Source organism: Chlorocebus sabaeus, chromosome 20 (assembly GCF_047675955.1).
Source record: "Chlorocebus sabaeus isolate Y175 chromosome 20, mChlSab1.0.hap1, whole genome shotgun sequence".
NCBI lineage: Eukaryota > Metazoa > Chordata > Mammalia > Primates > Cercopithecidae > Chlorocebus > Chlorocebus sabaeus.
In genome coordinates this window covers 80,229,212-80,252,681 of record NC_132923.1, presented here as the reverse complement: position 1 = coordinate 80,252,681, position 23,470 = coordinate 80,229,212, and the positions used below count along the sequence as shown (strand labels likewise).

The following is a 23,470-nucleotide window of genomic DNA, read 5'->3' as shown; positions in this document are numbered from 1 at the left end:
TGGGTCCACAGTGGAGGAAGAGCCCTTGCTATGATTCCTATGGTTTGAGGGGCCTCTTGCCAGCTGCTTTCCTGCTCTGCATTCTAAGTGTGAAGGATCTGTACAAAATGGATCTACTCTAAGTCCTATTTAACTTTTCCATGGGTCTGTGTTTGTCAAAGCTTCATGCCAACTCTGTCAGAAAAAGAAATGCCACAAAACTTCTTTTAGGAAAGGGAGAAAAGACCTACTTTATATACTTGCTTTCATGCTAATCACACCACCATTCAAATCCCAACTGAATAGGGCCCCACAATAGCCTGGGAAATACACGGAGCGTTTTCCAAAGTGCAAGCTCCTTCACTCAAAATGTTTCAGTTCCCTGGCTTTTTAACTCCTTTGGAGAAGACTGATAAGAAGAAGAATTAGCAATACAATCTGATATTGCTATCTCTCTGCAGAAAAGATATTCCATTTCTGTAGAAAATTGGCCAAGTATTCTCCTGCCATGGCTCCTGACCTTTTCTTCTAAGGCTCTACAGAACTGGAACTGAGATTCTCTCTGATATATTTTCAGTAAAAGTGGATTCATGGCCCAAGTGACCAGCTGAAAGCAGATTCTAGCAGAGCATTTTCCCTGAAATGTTAGTAAATGACCTCTGCTACTGATGAGCTGAATTATTAACAGTGTGTCACTAACCCATCAATGAGGATTGCTGCAGACATTGCTGACTAAGTTCTGAGAAAAACGGAATGAACTTCAACCTCCTCCTTCATAGTGTTGTTGTGAAATCCAAGTGAGTTAATAATATATGAAAAGCCCCTAGCTCACTGCCTGCCACATATTAAGTATTCAGTAAAGTTCATGCCTCTCCCTTCCAGTGTAAAGGTTTGGAGTTCACTTCTATCCTCCAGGGATTTACAAAGAAACAGGAAATACTGAAATTGACAAAAGACTTTAAACTTCAAGTCAAATCTGAACACTTTACAAGGTGTGATAATTTCATTTTTAAATTTTCTGACATGCTTGCTTTCTTCATATGCTCATTATTGAAACTAATAGTGAAAATTCAAATTGCAACCTTAATTCTTAGAGGAAAGAGCATAGGTGTTGGTTGGTTCATAGCCCACAAGCTCCACCGTTTTCTAGTCCCAAGATCCTGAGCAAGCCCCTCAATCTCTCTGCACAATGACTGTCTCATCTATGAAATCAGTTAGAGGAATACCTCCCCTTCAGGCTTGTATGATTTGACGAGATTCGTGGATGTGTCTGACTATAGTGTCAGTGCTCAAAAATGTTCGTTTCCCAGCTTTTTTCCAACTGACATGTGAACAATGACATTTTGCATGTGGTGGTACTGATGTTTTGTTTGCTTTGAGGGGCTAGGTAACTGGAGTTCTACAATGAGAAAAATTAATTGAGGCAAGGAAGAATATATAAATTCAAATGCTCAGATGCAAACATTATCATTTGGTAGAATTGTTCAGTAAAAGGGATTATTAATTAATAATAAATCCTTGGATTTCACAGCTAGGGCAAGCACAACTGCAAACAACAAATTTATGGCAAAATCATAAGTAAAGGTCCCTCAATTCCATTAATAGCATTAGGAAAATTAAACCTAAAATCAAGACAGCTTATCATTCCCCTCGATTGAAAGCCCTGTATTTTGAATGCTTCAATTCAGGAAGCATATTTTAATTTCCCAGCCACTCCCTAGGAATTCTGCTTTCAAATAACATCTATAGAGCTGATCTTTCAAAGCAATCAGTCACAAAGGTGAGTGGAGCCCACCATCCCTCCTGCGGTGTCATTGGAGCTGCTACTCTCCAGACAGATTTAAATGACAAACCCACTAAACAAAAGATTCTCCAGTAAGTTGGTAACAACTTTGGAAATATTTTTAAAATCTCAGCTTGCTGGAAGTTCCTCTCTCTGATCATATGTGCACTTGCTTCCAAAGAAGACACTGTGCTTCTAATCAAAACATCCATTAAGGCTAAGATGACAGCAAGACAAATGTAACGATGAGAAATAACGGATTAGGCCATTCTTCTCTAGAAACCTACAGAGGCCAAATTGACCCAAACAGCTACTTTGGGAGAGTGTCTAATGAAATCTGCTGTGTGGCTGAGGCGCATTCTGCCACTTCCTGTCAGTGGTTGCTAACTTTACAACAATGTGGGTCATTTGTGGGGAAGAGGCTACTGGTAGAAGTTCCATGTACTGCATTTAATGAAGGAGCTGCATCCGCAGCCACTAACCAGAGAAGCTCAAAATCTTTGCATGTGACTCAAAGGTTACACCAAACCACAAGAACAGTAGCTCCAGCCCAAGGTACAAAAAGGGTCACAAACAGAGTGACCCACTACCACTGCCTGATGTGAATGACAAAAGGCCTAAACTCCCTCCTTTTTTCTTTTCTTTTCTTTTTTTAATGATACACAGAGTCTGTTGCCCAGACTGGACTGCAGTGGCACCGTCTCAGCTCACTGCAACCTCCACCTCGCAGGCTCAAGCGATTCTCCTGCCTCAGCCTCCCGAGTAGCTGGGATTACAGGCACCCGCCATCGCACCCGGCTAATTTTTGAATTTTTATTAGAGACAGGGTTTTGCCATGTTGGCCAGGTTGGTCTGGAACTTCTGACCTCAGGTGATCCGCCTGCCTCAGCCTCCCAAAGTGCTAGGATTATAGGCGTCAGCCACTGCACCTGGCCTAAAGTCCCTCCTTTCTTTAGAAAGCCTTCTATAGGATCCAGGACCCAGTGGTATAGTCCATTCTAGGGTGTCCCGCCTTTTCACCAACAAAAATCCCTCACAGTTAATTCTTGCCCCTCTATGACACATCTAGAAGACATCTGTACTTACCAAGTAAACTATATTCCATTTCATTTATTTATTTTTGCTAATCAAAGCACAAAAAGTATCAGTCTCATCTTACGATTAGCAGAAATAAACAAGACCAGAGTGAACTGACAGCTGTCATTCACATCACAAACACAGCATGCTAATACTTTGACCAGTCTAGGCAGAGGCTGATGAGTTAGGCTTGACAAGTTAATCACTGGTAAAAGTTCAGTATGCCTAGATATTTCTGAAATACTGAAAATAGCAGAGGATGCCCCATGATTGACCTAAAAGACCTCCATAGGTCCAGAGAACCACCAGTCCAACTCATTTTGGATGATGCCTCATGGGTTGCCAATGCGAAAGCCAGTATGGAGTGGTGCAGAAAAGCATGGGATTCAGAAACACGTGGAGAATATAGGCAGTAGAGCCTAGTAGTTAAGAATGACCTCACCAGGCAGATGTCTGACCCCACCTCTCAGACTCACTCACTGCACCACCTTTGGTAAGTTATTTTTAACCTCTCTTACCTCAATGCTGTAAAATGGAGACACTAGTAACAAGTACTTGATAGGCTCATTGGGAAGATCAAATAAGAGAATGTACACACGCTGCCTAACCTGGTGAGAGGTACCTAGCTAGCACTCAATCAATGTCAGCACTGGTCATTATTTAGTCAAGCTTGAGTCCAAATTCCAGCCCCAATACATATCAGCTGTAACAAGTTGGGCAAATCATTTACCCTGTCTCAGCTGCAACACCAGGTTTTAAACATTTCCCTTATTCTGTTATTAAAAAGGTTAAAATGAGATAGCATGTGAAGCACCTAACAATAAATGTGGATCCCTTTTCCTCACCTTTTTGTAATACTTGAGGTTTAATTTTCACACACTTACAACTTGATTTTTTAGTGCATTTATAGCTCAACTCATTATTCAGGATTTGTATTTGTGTCTTATATTCTTTAATATTTCTTGGCATCCAGCACCTGAGTCTAAAAGATACATGGTAATTTTAGTCCCTAAGATGACAACTACAGATACACAGCCATATATACAGAGGGGAGAAAAGAGTGAAAAATCAGCCTAATCAGGAACTGAATAGATGGGTTTCTGTTTGATGTCTTTAAAATACTGTAAAGCAGATCCTAGGGATATATAGGTTTTACTATTTGCATGTTTAACTGTTTCCAAGCTATTCTGAAGCTCCATTCTTTTTTCTGCTGAGACAAGAGTCTGTACGTTACAGCCTGCTTTGTGGAAGTGCTGCTCAGTGGGTGAGCGGGTCTAGCTGACCAGCCAGCATCGATTTCCCAGTCAGCTTATTGTTTTCTGCTCACTCATCTTAAACCCAGCGGCACCACTAAACTGATTCAAAACGTGTTTCTTTGTGAAAAATCCCTCTAAAAACAAAGTGACGCTTTAGTGGTTTTATGAATATGTTAATTCCAAATCTTCTGGAAAATTCTGGCATTGTTTCCCTTACATATTTGCATTAATCTTAAGGTATTTCTTTTTTTCTTTTTTTTTTTTTTTTGAGATGAAGTCTGGCTCTGTCGCCCAGGCTGGAGTGCAGCACAGTGGCACGATCTAGGCTCACTGCAAGCTCCGCTTCCCAGGTTCTCACCATTCTCCTGCCTCAGCCTCCTGAATAGCTGGGACAACAGGTGCCCACCACCATGCCCAGCTGATTTTTTGTATTTTTAGTAGAGACGGGATTTCACCGTGTTAGCCAGGATGGTCTCGACCTCCTGACCTCGTGATCTGCCCGCCTTGGCCTCCCAAAGTGCTGGGATTACAGGCGTGAGCCACCGCGCCCGGCCCAGTCTTAAAGTATTTCTAAAACGGTGCAGCCACTACGGAAAACAGTTTGGCAGTTCCTCAAAAAGGTAAACATAGAGTTACTATACGATCCAGGAATTCCACTCCTAAGTATATAGTCCCAAGAGAACTGCAAGAATTTATATGGATATTCATAGCAGCACTATTCATAATGGCCAAAAAGTGGAAATCACCCAAATGTTCATCAAGTGGTGAAGGTAAAAATGAAATGTGGTATGTCTATATAATGGAATATTATTTGACAATAAAAAGAAATGAAGGATACACGTTGCAATATGAATGAACCTTAAAAACAGTATGCCAAGCAGAAGAAGCCAGTCACAAAAGACCACATATGATTATACTTACATGAAATACTCAGAACAAGCACATCTATGGAGAAAGAAATTTGATTCCTGGTTGCTGTAAGATGTGGGAAGGTGGAGGAAAAATGGGAGAGATTGGTAGCGGGTACCGTTTCTTTTTGCAGTGATGAAATGTTCTAAAATTGGTTGTAGTGGTGGTTACCTAACCATGAAAATATTAAAAACCAATGAATCGTGTGCTTTAAATAAATGAACTGCATAGTATGTGAATATCTCTGCAACCCAGGAAAAACCCTTTCTCTAAGCCAAGAGGATTTGTAGCCCACTTATTTTAAGGGGCATCTGAGAAATTAAAGAAGTCCAGAACAACAACAAAAGAATATAACTCATAGCCTCGTCTTCATAATAAGGCTATGCACATAAAGAAGCATTTACTAATGGATTTCGTAAATCTCCTATAAATCCTGCATTTAAAGTGTTTCTAGAAGGAGTAGCCTCACCATAGTTCAGAGGCTCCCAACCTGGAGTTCAGGAAATACCTGTCATGTCTTTCTTATCCAGCCCTCTCTGCTCCCGCCACAGTACTCTCGGTTCAGCTTGCACTTGCTACCCCACTGGTCTTTTGTGCCTCTGCCTCCCATTTGCCTACTCTCAAATCCAGTCATCTCTCCCAAACCCGAATAAGATTAGATTAATTCCCTCCTCCAATCTTTTCATGAATATGTTCATTCCAAAGGTATTTTACAAAACTCTTGTATTTTTCTTACATATTGTAACTAGCCTTTAGTTTAGTTTTTGTTTTGTTTTGTTTTGTTTTTGAGATATAGTCTCGCACTGTCACCCGGGCTGGAGTGCGATGGCTCTCTCGGCTCACTGCACCCCCTGCCTCCCAGGTTCAAGTGATTCTCCTGCCTCAGCCTCCTGATTAGCCGGGATTACAGGTGCCCGCCGCCACAGCTAGCTAATATTTTGTATTTTTATTAGAGATGGGGTTTCACTATGTTGGCCAGGCTGGTCTCAAACTCCTGACCTCGTGATTTGCCTGCCTCGTCCTCCCAAAGTGCTGGGATTACAGGTGTGAGCCACTGTGCCCAGCCGCCTTTAGATATTTCTAAAATGGTGCAGCCACTATGAAAAACAGTTTGGCAGTTGCTCAAAAAGGTAAATGTGGAATTACCATAGGATCCAGCAATTTCACTCCTAGGTGGTAGTTTCTCTGTGAAATCTTCCAAAAGAAAAAGAAAAAAAGAAAACTCCATTTGCTCTCCTGGTTCACCAAAGTAAAGCTCAAATTCCTTAGCTGCCTGCCATACCCAGTCCCCTTTCATAATCTAGCTCTAACCTATCTCTCCAGCCTCATCTCCAATGTCCTCCTTTCTTCCCCCGCATAATGCAAACATACAATATTGACATTCCAGCCTCCAGCTACTCACCCTTCCCAAATAGGTCCCTGCTTCCAAGTCTCAGCACCTGTGCTTCACTCTGCTGCAATACCTTCTCCCTCTTCCTGGCTTGTGAGCTATTATTTATCTTGCAAGACCCAGCTCCACACCCTCAGGCAAGCTTCATCACTTTTCACTGTGCTGCTAGAGTAGGCCCTCCCCTAAGGCTCCAAAGTCATCACTTACATAGTGTTTGTCATTTGGGGAAAGCCTGTTTCCCTTTCACCAGCCTGGGAATTCCTTAAGGTCACGGAAACCCGGGGGCCTGGCACACAGTAGGTGCTCAAGAATCATCTGCAGAAGACAAGGCTTATACCTGAAAGACAGGTACAAACACAGGCTTAATAGGCTCTCTAGAAATTATACTGATTGATACCACAAACTAATTTGGGGGCTAGATACAAAGAAACCATCAATGAGAATGGCTTCCTTCGTGTCAATGTAATCATATGTATTATGTGTTTTAGGGATACATAAACAGGAACCAAAGCACACTACTTATTATGACAAGGCACTTACAATGATTTGCATTTCTCTGCAAAACTCTTTAGGCATATAATTTTGTTAATTTGTGACAAACCTCAAAAACACACTTACCAATACCTTGATTGCAATATATACTTTCAAAGCACACAAGAAATCAAGTTGCTTTCAAAGGTTTCCAAAAGAGTCTGATGTGTGTTGTTTTGTTTGGTTTGTTTTAAATTTGGGAATTTAAATGCAGATCATAATTTATAATTTAACCCAGACTTAAGGGAAGAATAGTTTTACAAGGATGTCCAAGAACCTGACCTAGCCTTCTTTTGAACATTGGCACTGACAATTAATGCATGACCACGAGAAGCCTGTTTAATCTGAGACTGTTTCATCCTCAGTCACATGAGAATAAGGAGAATTTGTTGAGAGCCTTTTAAAAAGCAAAAATACATAAATAAATAAATAGAATAAAAAGCAAAAACTTCGAAAACATGATTCTCTTTTTTCTCCCCTGAGATACATCATTGGAAAAAGGTGGCACTGTTCCAGCTCAAATCATTCAGCAGTGATCTTGGTAATAAGCACTTTCCCGAAAAAATACCAGTTTGAAGAAAAGTAATATATCAAAACACTGCCTAGTCCTTCACATTTGCCCCATGTGTCTTTGGCTTCACTCAGCCAACATCCACTGATATGGATTAAAAGTTAAACCTGTTTGTCTTGTTCTTTTTTCTACTGACGCAGGCAAGAGAGAGAGATCTCTGGAGAACTCTACCTCGTGAATAATATCAAATTTCACACCAACAAGAACACATCCGAAAAGCAGAATGGTAGAAAGGCAAGACCTTGGTTCTAGGTCCTGCTCTTTCACTATCAATGGACAATTAACTAACCAACCAAGACCTCCAGTTCCCGTTTGTGAACCAAGGGCACTGACCAGGACGTGGTGACAATAATGACAGCAGCAACTACCTCTTGAGTGTCTCTATGTGCCAGGCACTGTACTAGACATGTCCCCACCACGTCAGAGTGCACACAGAATCTCATTTCATAAATGAATATTTATGAGGCCTCACAGAGATCAAGTAAACTTGCTTAAGCTTCTATGGCTAATAATAGTGAGCAAACTCCAATGTGACTCCAAAGCCTGTGCTATTCCCCTCACACCTCTCTCCTTTCCCCAGCTCAAAAAGGCCTATTTTTCTAACTGGCATTAAAAAATGACCTTGGTATTGTTGTTAATGAAATCTCCAAGGTACCTGCAAATTCTAAAGATTCCATGAATCTAGGTGATGAGGAATTGCCCCAATGGTATTCCCTTTATTATGTCTACAGAGAAGCTTATTCATCACACTTTAAGCTGCTTTGCAATTATTTACATATTACTCTGTCTACTCCATGGCCCAATAATATCCTTGAGTTAAGACTCTGAAATAAATGAAATGGAAAGAAATGAAAAAGACTGCCTTGAGTGCATTAATTGCATTGAAAAGTGGGGCAGCAAGGTAAACTGACAAGAGCTCTGGAAAAGTTGGTGCCTGCTTTCTAGCTGGGTACCCTTGTGCAAGTTACTTAACATCTCTGAGCTACAGTTCCCTCATCTATAAAAGGGATCTAATCTCTATATCACATGATTGGCCTGTATAATAAATATGGGAGCCTAGCTCAGTGCCTTCCTTCCTCAGCAAATACAGAGGGTCCCCTAGATGACCAGCATTTGGATCATTTCCAATCATTGCCGTTCTTTTTTTGTTTTTTTTGTTGTTTGTTTTTGTTTTTTTTTTTTTGAGAGAGAGTCTTCCTCTAGCACTCAGGCTGGTGTGCAGTGGCATGATCTCGGCTCACTGCAGCCTCTGCCAACTGGTTCCTGCCTCAGCCTCTGGAGTAGCTGGGATTACAGGCACGCGCCACCATGCCCAGCTAATTTTTGTATTTTTAATAGAGATGGGGTTTCACCATGTTGACCAGGCTAGTCTCGAAATCCTGACCTCAGGTGATCCACCCACCTCAGCCTCCCAAAGTGCTAGGATTACAGGCGTGAGCCACTATGTCTGGCCTTGCTGTTCTTTTTAGTTAGGTTTTCCTCTGGGCTGTTGAATGACATGAATGACATAAGTAAGAGCTGACCCTAAAACAGACCATGTGTCTAAATTCTCTCCCACCCTTCCTAAGGCCTATCTGTCTTTCTCTCAAGATAATATGGCCTTCTCCCTTTCAAAGGGGAAGAATGCAACCACCAAAGCCTATTGAGGTTCCTGCACTTTGACTTTTCCAGAAAGGGTCAGGAAACCTGCCACTGCTTTCCTTTAGCTAATGGAAAACATTTGTGTCCACTCTGCTTGGTGTTTTCTTGGGATTCTTCTCAGAATCTTTTTCCTTAATATAGTTCAGGCAACTTTGCTGCCAAGATATAAAAGAGGATTTTATAGAACCATTGAGGAGTAAGAAAACTGGGAAGAAAATGAAAATTCGACTCTATGAAGAACAATAGCAACTTAATTCCTACCTGATGATGATAACGTGATTTTGAACTTTTCAAAATGCTTTTAGATTCATTATCTTTTAGATTCATTATCTCACCTGAGTTTCACAACAAACAGGTATTACCAGGTTTGTTTATTTTACAGATGAGGAAACTAAAGCCTGGAGGAGGTTAAATAATTTTTGCCCAAATTACACGTTGGCAAAAGGTGGCTGTTAGCTTTATGTCAGGATTCAAACTCAGATTTGGGGAAATCCAAAGCTTGTATTGTTTCTACACTACTTTGCTAAACTTATTTTATCTTCTAAAGGCTTTATTTAGAAATCTAATTTATTCCTGCTTCACCTTGCACTCATGCACAAACTTCAATATCTCAAAAGAAAATATTTAAAATTAACACCTCATTTATCCAAAGGGGTCACATGGCTGGCAACTTCAACTACGTAGAGTTCGGTTTACAACCAGAAAATACATAAAGATTTTAGCCTCTTGGCTTTAGAAACAACACCAAGTCTTTGCACTGAAAGTCACGGGACACCTTCAGGTCTGCCCCCAGAGGTAATTTTCCGTTCAAAAGAATTCTAGCAAGATTGATTATCTTTTCTGAAAAAGACAAGTGCACTGGTCACAAACAAACAAACAAAAAAGTATAGACAACCTAACAATGCAGAAAATGCCAGAACATTCAGTACAGGGACAAAAAGCCCACTACATAATTAAATTGCCCTTAAGATATCAGCTGTTAAACAACATAGTGATTCTAAAATTGGCCTGATAAGAATCACCAGCAGTGTTCATAAAATACAAAATCCCAGGTCCTGGCTCAAAGCCAGCTGAATTTGAATATCCTGGAGAAGAGTCTAAGAATCTGTATTTCATACCTGATAGGCCCCATGTTAGGTGAGTTTATGAAATACTGGTGTAATAGGCAACCCCAAAATAAAGTACAGTACAGTAAATAAAATCCAGTACACTCCTCAAATAATGTGTACTGAATTGAACTGACACAAAGGACAGGATTTCTCCATAAATATAACTGCCTACACAGGGAAGAAGCCCTTGACTATGGTCTCATTAGCATCACGCTATGATCAACTGGGCTTCCTAGCCCAAACAACTGCACAGGAAAGGGTAAAGGAAGAATCTAAAATTGACAGGCAATCAAAAGGGTTAAAAGCAGAAAAGGGGCCTGGCACGGTGGCTCACACCTGTGATCCCAGCACTCCGGGAGGCTGAGGCGAGCAGATCACGAAGTCAGGAGATCAAGACCATCTTGGCTAACACGGTGAAACCCTGTCTCTACCAAAAATACAAAAAATTAGCCAGGCGTGGTGGCTCGCGCCTGTAGTCCCAGCTACTCAGGAGGCTGAGGCAGGAGAATCGCTTGAACCCGGGAGGCAGAGGTTGCAGTGAGCCAAGATCACGCCATTGCACTCCAGCCTGGGTGACAGAGCAAGACTCTGTCTCAAAAAAACAAACAGACAAACAAACAAAAAACACCCTAACCATTTTGGACAGTGAAGAAAAAGTTTTTAACCATACTAGAAAAGTCAACAGGGTTTACCTACTAAATCATCCTAGGCTGGAGTGCAGTGACACAATCATGGCTCACTGTGCAGCCTCCAACTCCTAGTCTCAAGGTATCCTCCTGCCTCAGCCTCCCAAGAAGGGGGGCTACAGCTGCAGGCTTGCACCACCACGCCCGGTTAATTTTTGATTTTTTTGTAGAGACAAGGTCTCACTATATTGCCCAAGCTGATCTCAAACTCCTTAGCTCAAGTAATCCTCCTGCCTCTGCCTCCCAAAGTGCTGGGATTACAGGAGTAAGCCACTGTACCCAACTGAGGCTCTTTTCTTTATTTTCATCTATGTAGGATGGTTGGCTAGGCAGTTTACCAGTTGATTAATGAAAATATGTAAATTTCAGGAAGTAGGTGAAAGGACACATCTGGCCAAGGAAAAACCTTGTCAGTTTCTCATGGTATTGCCTTAACCTTAGTAAAAGCAATGCTTACCTCCCCTCCAGAATTAACACCAACTTAAGCTAATTTTCAACATCAATTCTTTGGTCATACATATATAACAATTCAATTAATGACAAATGGTCCACGAGAGGCAGTGAGTAGGTTTCTACATCACAATATCTACCAGCCTAGGCTTATAAAATTGTTAGAGCTAGAAGGACACTGAAAGTTGGTCTAGTTCCTTCCCTTTTTTACAATGATAAAGAAACTGAGACTCAGAAAATTTTAATGAATTTCTCCAAAGCTGTACAGTGCAGTGGCAGTACAAGACTATAATGCCCGTCTCTAGTTCGTGATGATTCGCAGAGCTAATATATAATGAAGAGCTCAGCAGAGGAGATGCATAAGGCAGACATTCAGCATATGTCAAGTCTCTAATGTCAAGCCTCTACTAGAAATCGGTCACCGCATGTTTAATGGCAACATTAGACATAAAACCACACAATCATTTTGCAGATGGAAAAAACTGAGACACACAGAAAACCAACTCATCCACACAATGCAACTGGCCAACCTGAAACCTGAAGCTTCTAACTCTAAGTGTCTCTTTTCACGATACCATGCTGCCTCTCTCTCACTGTTAAAAGTAAATAATAATAAATTATGACTCTATGTATCCCATATATAGAACCAGTTCTAGAATTTTAGCTCAACCATTTAGTTGGAAATCAAAAAACATCCAAAAATGTGGTGGAGCGACCAAATTAAATAGCATGGTTGCTGACCACCCAAATTCTGTTTCACTGACCGGAAGACTGGGACCAACTTTATTTTTCTGCTTTGGTGCAAATGGGTAACTGGGAAATCTGGAGAGGCAGAACTTTCTGCAAACTGAGCTTCAGAATTTTCTGATAAGAACCTCAATTTCAAGATTCTTCAGATGGGGAAAGGACTCCACTCACGCTAAACTGAGAATTGGGGATCAATTCAAATTGACTTCACTGTTAATCTATCCTTCCCTTTTCTGAGACATGGTTTCTGGTTTATAAAACGGAGATAATCTATTCATAGCGGTTGCATTAAAGAGCGCATATATGAATTTATATAAAAAAGAGACTAACAGAGCTTAGAAAGACAATAATTGTTCCTCCCTTCTTTCCTGGGAATTGTTTGTCGCTCTCCTGTAACCCCATCCACCACAATCAATGTACAAAAACCAGGAGGTGATAAACATTACTTAATTAAAAGGAAAACAAAATCAATTTCAGAAAAACCTATCACGCAAAGATTCATAACTGTATTTAAAAGCAATTAATCTGCAAAGATAGCTGTCCAATGAAGGGTAAACTCCCACTGGTGTTATTTGACACCAGATTGTCTTGGCTTTCCAACGAAAGTGGACTTCTGTCTTTTCACCAAGAATTTAACGTTCTAAAAAGGTATGTGAAACAAGTTAAACTGCTTGCATATTTCCACTTACATAACACTGACATAGCACATCAGCTTTTATTTTTTCCAGATACTAGATGAAGCTAGGTGTATATTCTTGTGGGAGAAGAAACAGAAAACTGTCTCTCTTCTTAATATATTAGTGCCCTGTAATCCAGACCATATGATCAATAAACTATATAAAAATTAAACCATACTGACAGTCTTAGGCAAAAAGTAGAAACAATTTTTTTTAGGACGGTGATGTGTGGAATATTAAAATCACATGTTGTACTATTAATTTTTCTTTTGGAAGCCAAATAGAGTTCTCCTGCATAAATATCTCACCTAAATAATATTTCTCTTACAAAGAATTTTTCCTATTAAAGGTGTTTAAGAGACATTTAATTAGCAATACTGTAATTGGCCTGTGCTCAGGGGGGACACTGATCAATAAGTCACTTTGAAAATGTTGCCATGGTTTTAATGGCAAAGCATCCCTTAAAACAAGTAGCTATGTGCCTCTATAATAAAATACGTGGTCCTGACAGCTTATTGCTTTTTGGAGTTAAACAAAATCATTTTGTTCAAACATAGGACCAACAGTGAATGAATATAATCAACAGGTTAGAATATTAGCTTTGGGGGGATGGGAGATAGGTGGGGCAAACGAAGAACTGAAACGTGCGTGTGCCCACACACGTATGCACGCACACACACCTTTTTTACACCTTCAATGTACAACAGAGTAGCTTGGGTTTTTACATCCCTGGCTAAACTATAGCTGATGGGTGTGTCTTTTTGCAAATTCCTTTACATCTCTTTCCTTTTCCCTTTCATAAGACACCATCTCTTGGGACGGCCTTCTGAAATCACAAGGGTGGAAAGGAAATTGTACAAAGGCTGTCAAGCATGTTCTAGCTCTGCTTTCTTAATCACAAAGTAGGAGGTAGGAGAGTATCCTGCACAGGCAGTCTAGAAAGAGCTTTCCCTGCCACCAACAAAACACACTGAATAAACACAGGGAGTTCCAGTCAAGTTTACAGCAAACAGCTTCCATGTGTTTAGTGCTTCCTTATACTCCCCTAGGACCAAGGAAGGTCTTTTAAAAATTCAACAGCTTGATCACAAGACTCTAAGTAGTAATCTGTCCCACTGTGCATGATAATAAGCCAGCTGCCTTCAGGAAGGTAGGCCCCCCAGTGACAATTCCTTTACATAGCATCTTAATGTTGAATTAATATTGAGAGATGTGGAAATGGGATGTGCCACCTGAACTACAGTGACCTTTCTTCCCTTCCACTCTTCCACAGAGCACAATTATACCTTCAGCTGTCTCTCCTTATCTGAAGGGGACTGTTCTTATTTTTAAACTCTAAGAATCCTATCTTTCTTTACTATGGACCATCAGGACACTGCACAATAAGGACAGTGCTACAGCAAGAGTCATCAACACCAGGGAGGTGTAACTCCAGCCTAAGAAGTCTCTGGTCTGCATGGACAAATCCATTTCAAAGGGGACCTAAGTCTCCGTGCAGGAGTTCTATTTTAAGGGAACTGAATTGGGAACACAGATGTTTCTTCAGTTAGCAGAGTTGGCAGAACAGCTCCTGGACCAGATCCGAGTTCTTAATGCAGGAAGGGGCCTCGGAGAGCATCTACTTCAACCCACTCATTCAACTCAGAGGAAACTGAGGCCCATGAGGCAGTTAGGTGGCACACCCAGCAAGTGGCAAGAGCGGCAGTATTCTGATGACAAGTACTGTGCGCTTTCCATTACACCATGATTCGCTTAAAAAAAAAAAAAAAAATCCTAGGCTGACTTCAACCTTGGAAGTCCTGTTCATTCGTGTGAAGCGCTTTCTCCCTCCCCTACCGAGTTCATAAATCCTCCTCACTCTCCCACTCCAATTCCTTTAACTCCCACCGCTCTTCCAGCTGTGGCTCCCAACGACCTTGGAAAACAGAAATGGATCGTCGCCTCAACTTTCTGGGAGTGCAATTAAATTTGTGGTCCCCAAACAAGATCGCAGCTGGCTTTCCCAGTGCCTCAACGTGCCCATCAGGGAAATGGGGCTCATCATTCCTGCTGCACCAAGTCAGGGAGTGGGCGAGCTAAAACTGATGCCCGCCCGTGAAGCCGCCTACCACCTGGCACACAGTAGGCACTCAAGTGATTGCCGAAGCCGTGCCCAGCACCAAGCCCGGGGAGAGCACCTCCAGGAGAGAAGCAAGTGAAAAGGCCGGCTAGCCAGTCTGGCGAGCCTGGGCAGCAAAGGCGGAAGGGTTTGATGTTTACATACAGCCGCGGTAAAGCAGCTCGGCTCCAGGCAGGAGCCCGGCTCTCGGGGCGATCCATTTCACTCGGATGGAGGGCGACCAGCTATACGCTGGCCCTAGAGCACGGCTCAACCAACTTCCCCTACGCTAAAAGGACTAACCCACACCTTCCGCGGGATTCCGCCCGGGCTTCCAACCCGGAGACGACTTTTATCGAGCTGGTTTAACAGTTGCCCACGAACGCTTAAGCACGCCCAGACCCACTCAAGTACAGGCCAGGAAGTCGGTGGGATCGGGGAGGGCGGGGGCTTCGGGCCCGGGCGGCTCGAAGGCTCCCCAGGAAGGCTGCGGGGTCCCCCCGGAGCTGACAGCGCGGCGCGGCGCGGCCCCGGGCTGGGCGGGGACGCGCGCCGAGGGCCGAGGGGCCGAGGGACAGCGGGGCTGGGCTCACCCATGAAGAGGCAGAAGAGGTCGAGGCAGATGAGCAGCACCCGCTTGCTGCCGCTCCTCCTCGGGTTGTTGTTGAGCGCCGGGCTGCCGCCGTTCTTGCTCTCCGGGACGATCGCTTTGTCGTACTTGTAGTTTTGCATGGCGCTGGCTGCGGCGCGAGCCTCCCGCCCCGCGAAGACGTCCCGCAATAGCAGCCACACACCCAGGCGCCCGAGTCGCCTCCTGGCCGAGGCTGCTGCGGAGAGTGGCCGGTCGGCCCCGGCTCCGGGCGCGGCGGCGAGAGTGCAGCCCGGGCTGCCTGCCTCCAACTGCAGAATGTGGTGTTTTCTGCCCTCCTGCGCGCCTCTGCTTTCCTCTCTCAACCCCAAATCGTTCGAAAGTCCAAGGGGAAGAGAGCCAGATCCCAAGCAGAAACTTTTGCAGAGCTGCGCAGCTTGGGGCGCGCTGGGCTGGCGCGCGTCTGAGTGCGCGAGCGAGCGAGTGGGCAGCGCGGGCGCTCGGCCACCTTCCTCCGCAGCTGGTTCCTTAATGAATGGGAGCTGCGCTGAGTCCAGCAACTCCGGAGCGCCAGCCCCAACTCCAACTTTGCCTCCTCCTCCTCCTCCTCCTCCTGCTCCTCCTGCTCCTCCTGCTGTTGGTGCTGCTGCCGCGGCGGCTGCTGCTGTGATCGCCTGGGTTTGTTTTCTGCACTTCTATTTCACGAGGTCCTTTAAAAAGAGAAGACGTGCGGGGAGAGAGAAAGAGGGACCTCCTTACTTGGCTCGGATGGGATTCTGAAAGCACAGCCCCTTCCTTAAGCTGCCTAAGACGTAGGATAATTAAGGCCACATTTTCCCCCACCCCCTTCAAAAAAAAAAGTCCTAAAAGGAAAAGTTGCTCTCAAACCAGAGAAACCGGGAGCCCCTAGCGTTCAGAAATACCAAATTGTCACCAAAGAAAAAATATATATAAATAAAAAGAAACATTTTCTTGTTGGCCTTGGGTCAAGTAAAAGTTAGGGCTGTACGACTAAAATGCATTTTTCCTCCCTTACAAACGTGAGGCCTTCACGTCTTTGTTTTGACTTGAATTGTATTACCCTGAAAATATAATTTTTAAGGAAAACTAGTTTTTTGTTTGTTTGTTTAAGATCTTAACATCCAGCACCGGGTACTGTGCTAGATTTTGAGAATACTAAGATGAAAAAGACTGCACGACTGTGGAACCACATCTCCTGGATTTCAATCCTGTGACTCTGTGCCTCAGTTTCCCCATATGTAAATAGAGATAACTATTCCTTTTCATATAGAGTGGTTGTGAAGACTTAATTTGTTAGTCCGTGTAAGCTCCTAGAACAGTGCCCAGTACGTAGGAAGTGCTCTATGAGGGTTAGCCATTACCTTTTTTCTGGGTGAAGGAGTCAGGCCATCCAGCCCCTCTCCTGGCCCCAAGAGTACTTGCACTACTATGGGGAATTCCAGGGCAGCCAAAATGCTCCCTGCTTGAGTTTCAGACAATCTAACACTTTTCCTTAGAGGCTGGCATCTTATTTTTAATTATTTTATGTGAGTTAATCTTTTTTCCAGAAAGAGAATAAACATTTCCAGGGCAAGGGCCTTCCCTTGTATCTTCTATAGTGCCTAGCATGGAGCTGGGCACAGTGGACAATAAATGGATGTTTTCTCCAGGTGGCTGTTTGTGTGCATCCAGAAATGGAAATATTTGTAGCTTTTTGATAGATTACACAAATCATGTTCTTTCTTACACTGACTTGTTTTGGGTTTTGATAACTTTATATGCAGCCACCATCAACCCTTTCTGGTACAATTGCCTTTTCCGGTACAATCCTTTCACACTACACACCCCTGCTCTCCTACAGGCTCTGCCTATAATGCATACCCTTTCCTCATCTAGTTAGGAAAGTGCTTCTCTTGCTTTAGTATCCTCTGAAATGTCACCTCTTCTCTGAGTACTTTCTTGACTCCTGCACAGAATTAACTTCACTTTGCTTATAACTCTTTTCTTTTCCCCCATGAGGTGGTGTCTCACTCTGTTGCCCAGGCTGGAGTGCAGTGGCACAATCTTGGCTCACTGCAATCTCCGCCTCCCAGGTTCAAGGGATTATCCTGCCTCAGCCTCCTGAGTAGCTGACATTACAGGCACGCGCCACCACGCCCAGCTAGTTTTTGTATTTTTAGTAGAGATAAGGTTTCGCCATGTTGGTCAGGCTGGTTTCAAACTCCTGACTTCATGATCCGCCCGCCTTGACTGCCCAAAGTGCTGGGAGTACAGGCGTGAGCCTACCTCGGCCTGATTTGGTGTTACAGATGGTTAAAAACTAGCAAGCTGTGTAGGTTATCCGCACCACGGCATCTCTCTGGTACCTAGCACAGGATTTGCTGTGTACTGAATTAAGTTCAAGTTGGGACCAATTAGTAAGTGGGGCTTGCGAAGAAAGACAACATTGCTATCTTCTGGAAGTAAGAAGATCTGACTCTCCCAAGAAGTTTTGGAGCTGAAGCATCCAACTGCAAATCAGACACAGCACTCTCAATTCAAATAGCACAGGTAAAAGCCAAGGTAGTTCAGAAGATAGATTCTTGAGATAGCTTTTTATTGAGAAACATCTTCTCTTGAAATGTTAAAAGAGTGTAAACAAAACAAGGCCAGGTTCATAATTATTGACATTCTAAGAGGAATTCAGGATTTCAGGGTCTTTGCCTACTCAACAGTCTTTGTAATTATAATTATCCTTGAAATTCTTAGTCACCAAACCATGCTTTTGGAATTCCAATCTAAAAGCAAGCTTTCTTGAAACTGCAGGCCTCTCTGATCTTTCCCTCCTTTGAGCTCTAAAAGACCTTAAGTAGACACTCAAGGTCTTATTCCACTGGACACGGCCCTGTCTGATTACTTCACTTTGCAAATAATGAGATTACTTGCAAAGTGAAATAATAAGACAGTGTCATGTGCAGTGGAATATAGTGGCTGGTCTTACTTGCAAGTGGTCATAATTTGTCCCTCAAAGATTGTTAGCTCCATGAGGGGAGAGACTTGACCTTGATACCGCAATAAATAAAGGTGAAATCCTAAGCCAAAGAAAGAAATAGTGACTACATGAATTTTATAGGTACCTCCCTGTATGTTTCCTGTCTGCTTTTCCTTATATGTGAAATGACTTTTATTAATTTAAGAATACACATATTTCTAAAAGTCAGACTGGCTGGGCGCAGTGGCTCACGCCTATAATCCTAGCTCTTTGGGAGGCCAAGACAGGCAGATCGCTTGAGGCCAGGACTCCAAGACCAGCCTGGCCAGCATGGTGAAACCCCATCTCTACTAAAAATACTGGTGTGGTGGTGCAGACCCATAGTCCCAGCTACTCCCTGAGGCTGAGACACGAGAATCGCTTTAACTGGGGAGGTGGATGTTGCAGTGAACCTAGATCATGCCACTGCACTCCAGTCTGAGCAACAGAGGGAGACTCTGTCTCACAAAGTCTGTTATTCCAAAAGCAGATAAAAGGGAAAATAAATGGATGTTTAAATAGGAGTTTTATATTTCCATTTATAAGGCTCTGTGGGCTATTTTTCCGTAACTAAAAGATCATAGTGTTCATTGATGTATGTAGTTCTATGCAAACAGGTATTATATTTGGATAACTCTTCAAGGGACTGCTACAAATACTTGTTATTATAAAACTGATTTGAACAGCTAATAAAATATAGTGTCAATATCATTCTTTGGATAATGGGAAATAAAGCAACTAACCAGACATATAAATTTGAAGGCCTCTTTGCCTTAAATCCTAAAGTTGAATAATCTTACCAGCAAATAAAATGCAGCAAAACAGACTTGATAATTTAGAATAGTGTCATTTCAAGGTAATTAAGTAATTAGAATTTCTGGCAAACAAACTTACCAAAATTCACACATTAAAATGACATCCAGTTCATTAAATTGGTCTGTATAAAAACTATAACATCAGCGGGGATAAATGCCTTTTTAAGACTGACTTATTACGTGTGGCAACAACAGCACATCATTCTTACATAACTGATACCTCCTAACAGACTTAAATGGCTTTCATTTCTAAGATCTCTCTTTACCTCATAATTTTCTTTTTCTCTCTTTTTGACTCCTAATATTTAATAATTAATTATTTTTAGTTTTGAAAATATATGAATTGGCTCTAGAAATATTTAAGAGGAAAGTAGAAATATTTAAGAGGAAAGTAGCTGAGTCCCTTTATATAAAATTGTATAGTCAAAAGGTAAGAGCCTAAGTTTCTTAAGCCATTGAAATTAAGAAGACATAGATGTTTTGGCTAAGAAGTGTCTATTTATCCAGATTCTTCCAAACTGTTACATTCATATTCTACCTCTGGTTTTTTACTAAACAAAAATTGCTAGTTTGCTGCTGTAAGTGTTGGATTTGATATCACGCATGCTTCCAGAGGACTGAATGGAAACATTTACAGTAATACTCCTGAGAAAAGGCAGGAAGGGGCAGGAGATTGGAAGTCAGAAAACCTTGGTTCTGCTGTTTGACCTGAGGCAAACTGAATAACCTCCCTGAACCTCAGTTTCCTCAACTTTTAAATGGGACTGGCATTTTTCTCTAATTCTGAGGATGGTTAAAATGTATAAAATGAAATAGTACATTTGAAAATGCTTGGTACACAATAGGCAATCAATAAATATTAGTTGAATGTTAATTTTTTTTTTCTTTGAGACAGAGTCTTGCTCTGTCATCCAGGCTGGAGTGCAGTGATGCAATCTTGGCTCGCAGCAGCCCTCCTGGGTTCAAGCGATTCTCGTGCCACAGACACCCGAGTAGCTGGGATTACAGGCATGGCCACCAAGCCTGGCTAATTTTTGTATTTTTACTACAGACGGGGTTTTGCCATGTTGGCCAGGCTAGTCTTGAACGCCTGGCCTCGAGTGGTCTGCCCACCTTGGCCTCCCAAAGTGCTGGGATTACAGGCGTGAACCACTGCGTCTGGTAAGTTGAATGTTAATATTTTCAATGAACACTTTATTTCTACAAAATACCTCATTTAAATACAGCTGTTTAAAATGCATTTATGAAGTACCACCTTGAATATAACCATTTAATTGTAGTCATCTTTCCCTACATAAAATAACATCTGCAGCCTCTCAACTCCTGTCTTTTAAAAATACGCAATTTCTTGAGGTTTCAGAAAGTAATAATTCAAAATACTTATTTTCTTGAACGATTTACTTATATGTTGTTTTCTTCAGAACTGTTTGTGAAATCCAAGAAAAGCCATTTGCTTAAGCTAATAATCTTGTGAGAGTACAAGTGAAAGTACTTTCATTTTAAAAGCACTTTCACATCTATTATCTTATTTTATCCTTACTACTCACTGAAGTAGGTGGAGTTGCTCTCATTAGTCCCATTTTACAGATGAGAAAACTGAGGCAAGCTCACTTAACTGGATGGAACTGGTTTTCCCCATAGGTAAAATGAAAATGATTCTAACATTAGCTCATGCAGGGTGAAGTGTATAATGCTTTACAGTTTATAATATTTATTTATTTATTTATTTATTTTTTGAGACAGAGTCTGGCTCTGCCACCCAGGCTGGAGTACAGTGGCTGGATCTCAGCTCACTGCAAGCTCCGCCTCCCGGGTTTACGCCATTCTCCTGCCTCAGCCTCCTGAGTAGTTGGGACTACAGGCACCCACCACCTCGCCCGGCTAGTTTTTTGTATGTTTTAGCAGAGAGGGGGTTTCACTGTGTTAGCCAGGATGGTCTTGATCTCCTGACCTCGTGATCTGCCCGTCTCGGCCTCCCAAAGTGCTGGGATTACAGGCTTGAGCCACCGTGCCCGGCCTATAATATTTATAATACAGTTATACTCCTTACACTTTATAATGCCATTTACATTTACTGATCTCGTTTCCGAATAGGTAAGGCGGATATTATTTTCCTTGTTTTAGAAATAAGGAAACTGAATCTTGGAAAGATGGGAGATTTGATTAAAGTTGGAGGGGAGAAGATTCCTAAAGAGCCACTAGAATCCAGGTCTCTTAATTTCTAAACTAAAGGTTTTTTCTTTACCCCACAAGGTCTCACACTGAAAGGTGCTCAGAAATTTCTGCTGTTCAACAGTGAATTCACAGAGTAACTTAGAGGGACTGAAGAATTAGCTTCATGTCTTTAGTAAAGAGACAGAGGGGAAGTCGTATTTTGTTTGTAATTTCTTACAGGCTTGGAAGGGAACAGCTTTGTTGCACCGTGTGTCTTTGAAACAGTATTTGGCTTCAAAATTTGTCAAGCAACTTTTTGTTACAGAAAGGGAGCTTTAAGGACACAAAATCGTAGTGGCACTGGAAAGCAGTCTTGGATTCATGTCAACATTTTTACCTTTTTACAAGTAGTAATCTTTCCTTGGCTAGAAATTAGAGCAGTTAAGAGGTAATCTTATGGTAATTCAAACAGTTAATGTTGTTTATTTTAAAAAAAAAAAAAAAGTAGAATGGATGAAGGAACTTGCAAATAAAAATGCTTCAGAGAATTTCCAAAATTGGTCAAACTAGAGCATGGCTGGTAACTTAAAAGGAGAGTGATGCTGCCATCTTGTGTCATTATAGGAAAGTGCCATGGCTCCCAAAGTGAAAATGGCATTAATTGGTGGATAGGGAATGATTGAAATGGGAATTAAGAACTTTTATAGCATACATAAAATAATAGCCAACAGTTATTCAATTTTGACAATCCAGATATTGGTTATTCATTCAGTAGAAATTTATTGAGCATCTGGTGTGTACCAAACACTCTTCTATAAGCTAGGGATATGGCAATGAATAAAACACAAAAATTCCTGTCCTCATTGAACCTTTAGGCTTTAATTATTTGATATGTGTTAACTCCTTTAATATTCCAAACATTCCTGTGAGGAAGATTTTTCGTTTTACAGATGAGGCTACTGAGGCACAGGAAAGTTAAGTAACTTTAACTGCTAGGTGATAGAGCCTGGATTTGAACCCAGGCAGTCTGAGATAGGAGCCATCAAGTCTTTATTACTATTATTCTTAAATGATTATTTTTCTGGTGAATATTTAGAATTAACCAGTTGGACTCAACTTAGATGATCCCAGTTTTCTTGGCCACATCCGAAACGTAAATCAGGAGGCAGTTGAACATATGCGTTCTCTCCACCAGGCCTGATCAGGGTGTTGACCTTGGCCACATCAGTCATAAAGCTCCTTCATAGCCTATTTGATCGGTGCTTGTTTGTTGACTTTGACATCCACAATGAACCCGAGTGTATCATTGTTTTCTTTTTTGTTTTTGCACATTACTTCCTTTATAGTTTATTATGAAGACTTTCAAATATACAGAAAAGTTGAAAATAATTTACCGTGAGCATTCATATGCCCACTCCCCAGAATCTGCCATTAATACTTTATTATTAATACTCCAGCCTGGGTGACAGAGCAAGACTCTGAATCTATCATTCTGTTATCCATCAATCCATCTCGATTGGGATGTTGTTTTTTGTCTTCTTCATAGCAGACTCAGTGGTCGTTGGAACTGATGAGGCAGAGTGAGTAAGCTTGTTTCTCCTGGGGGCATTCATCCAAGGATATCTGGGCTGCTTCAAGAACCACAGTGCCTTGGGTCACTAGAAAGAGGGTGACATATGGATCTTTTTCTTGTGGCCAAAGCCTTTGCTTTGGCATCAGCTTCGGAGGGGCAAGACCTTCCTTCTTCATCTTCGGCACCATCTTGTGAAAAGGCTAAGACGTTAGTCATTAATCTATAGTGAGTAAACTTTGTCTGTCTAAGGCAGCGGCCGCCAACCTTTTTGGCACCAGGGACTGGTTTTTTGGAAGGTAATTTTTCCATGGACCAGGGAGGGGAGTCGGCAGGGGTGGTTTCAGGATAATTCAAGCACATTACATTTATTGTGCACTTTATTTCTATTATTACATTGTAATACATAATGAAATAATTACACAACT

General features: G+C 41.9%; 1 protein-coding gene across 1 annotated transcript in view; it reads right to left on the bottom strand.

Annotated features, from left to right (window-relative positions):
* PLPP3 (phospholipid phosphatase 3) overlaps positions 1-16,183 on the bottom strand; it is an 84,393-nt gene extending 68,210 nt beyond the window's left edge. Inside the window, exon 1 of the mRNA XM_007978594.3 lies at positions 15,498-16,183. Within this exon, the coding sequence (XP_007976785.1) occupies positions 15,498-15,636 (139 nt within the window). The 5' untranslated portion in view covers positions 15,637-16,183. The remainder of the gene's footprint in view (positions 1-15,497) is intronic.
* Positions 16,184-23,470: the final 7,287 nt, after the last annotated feature.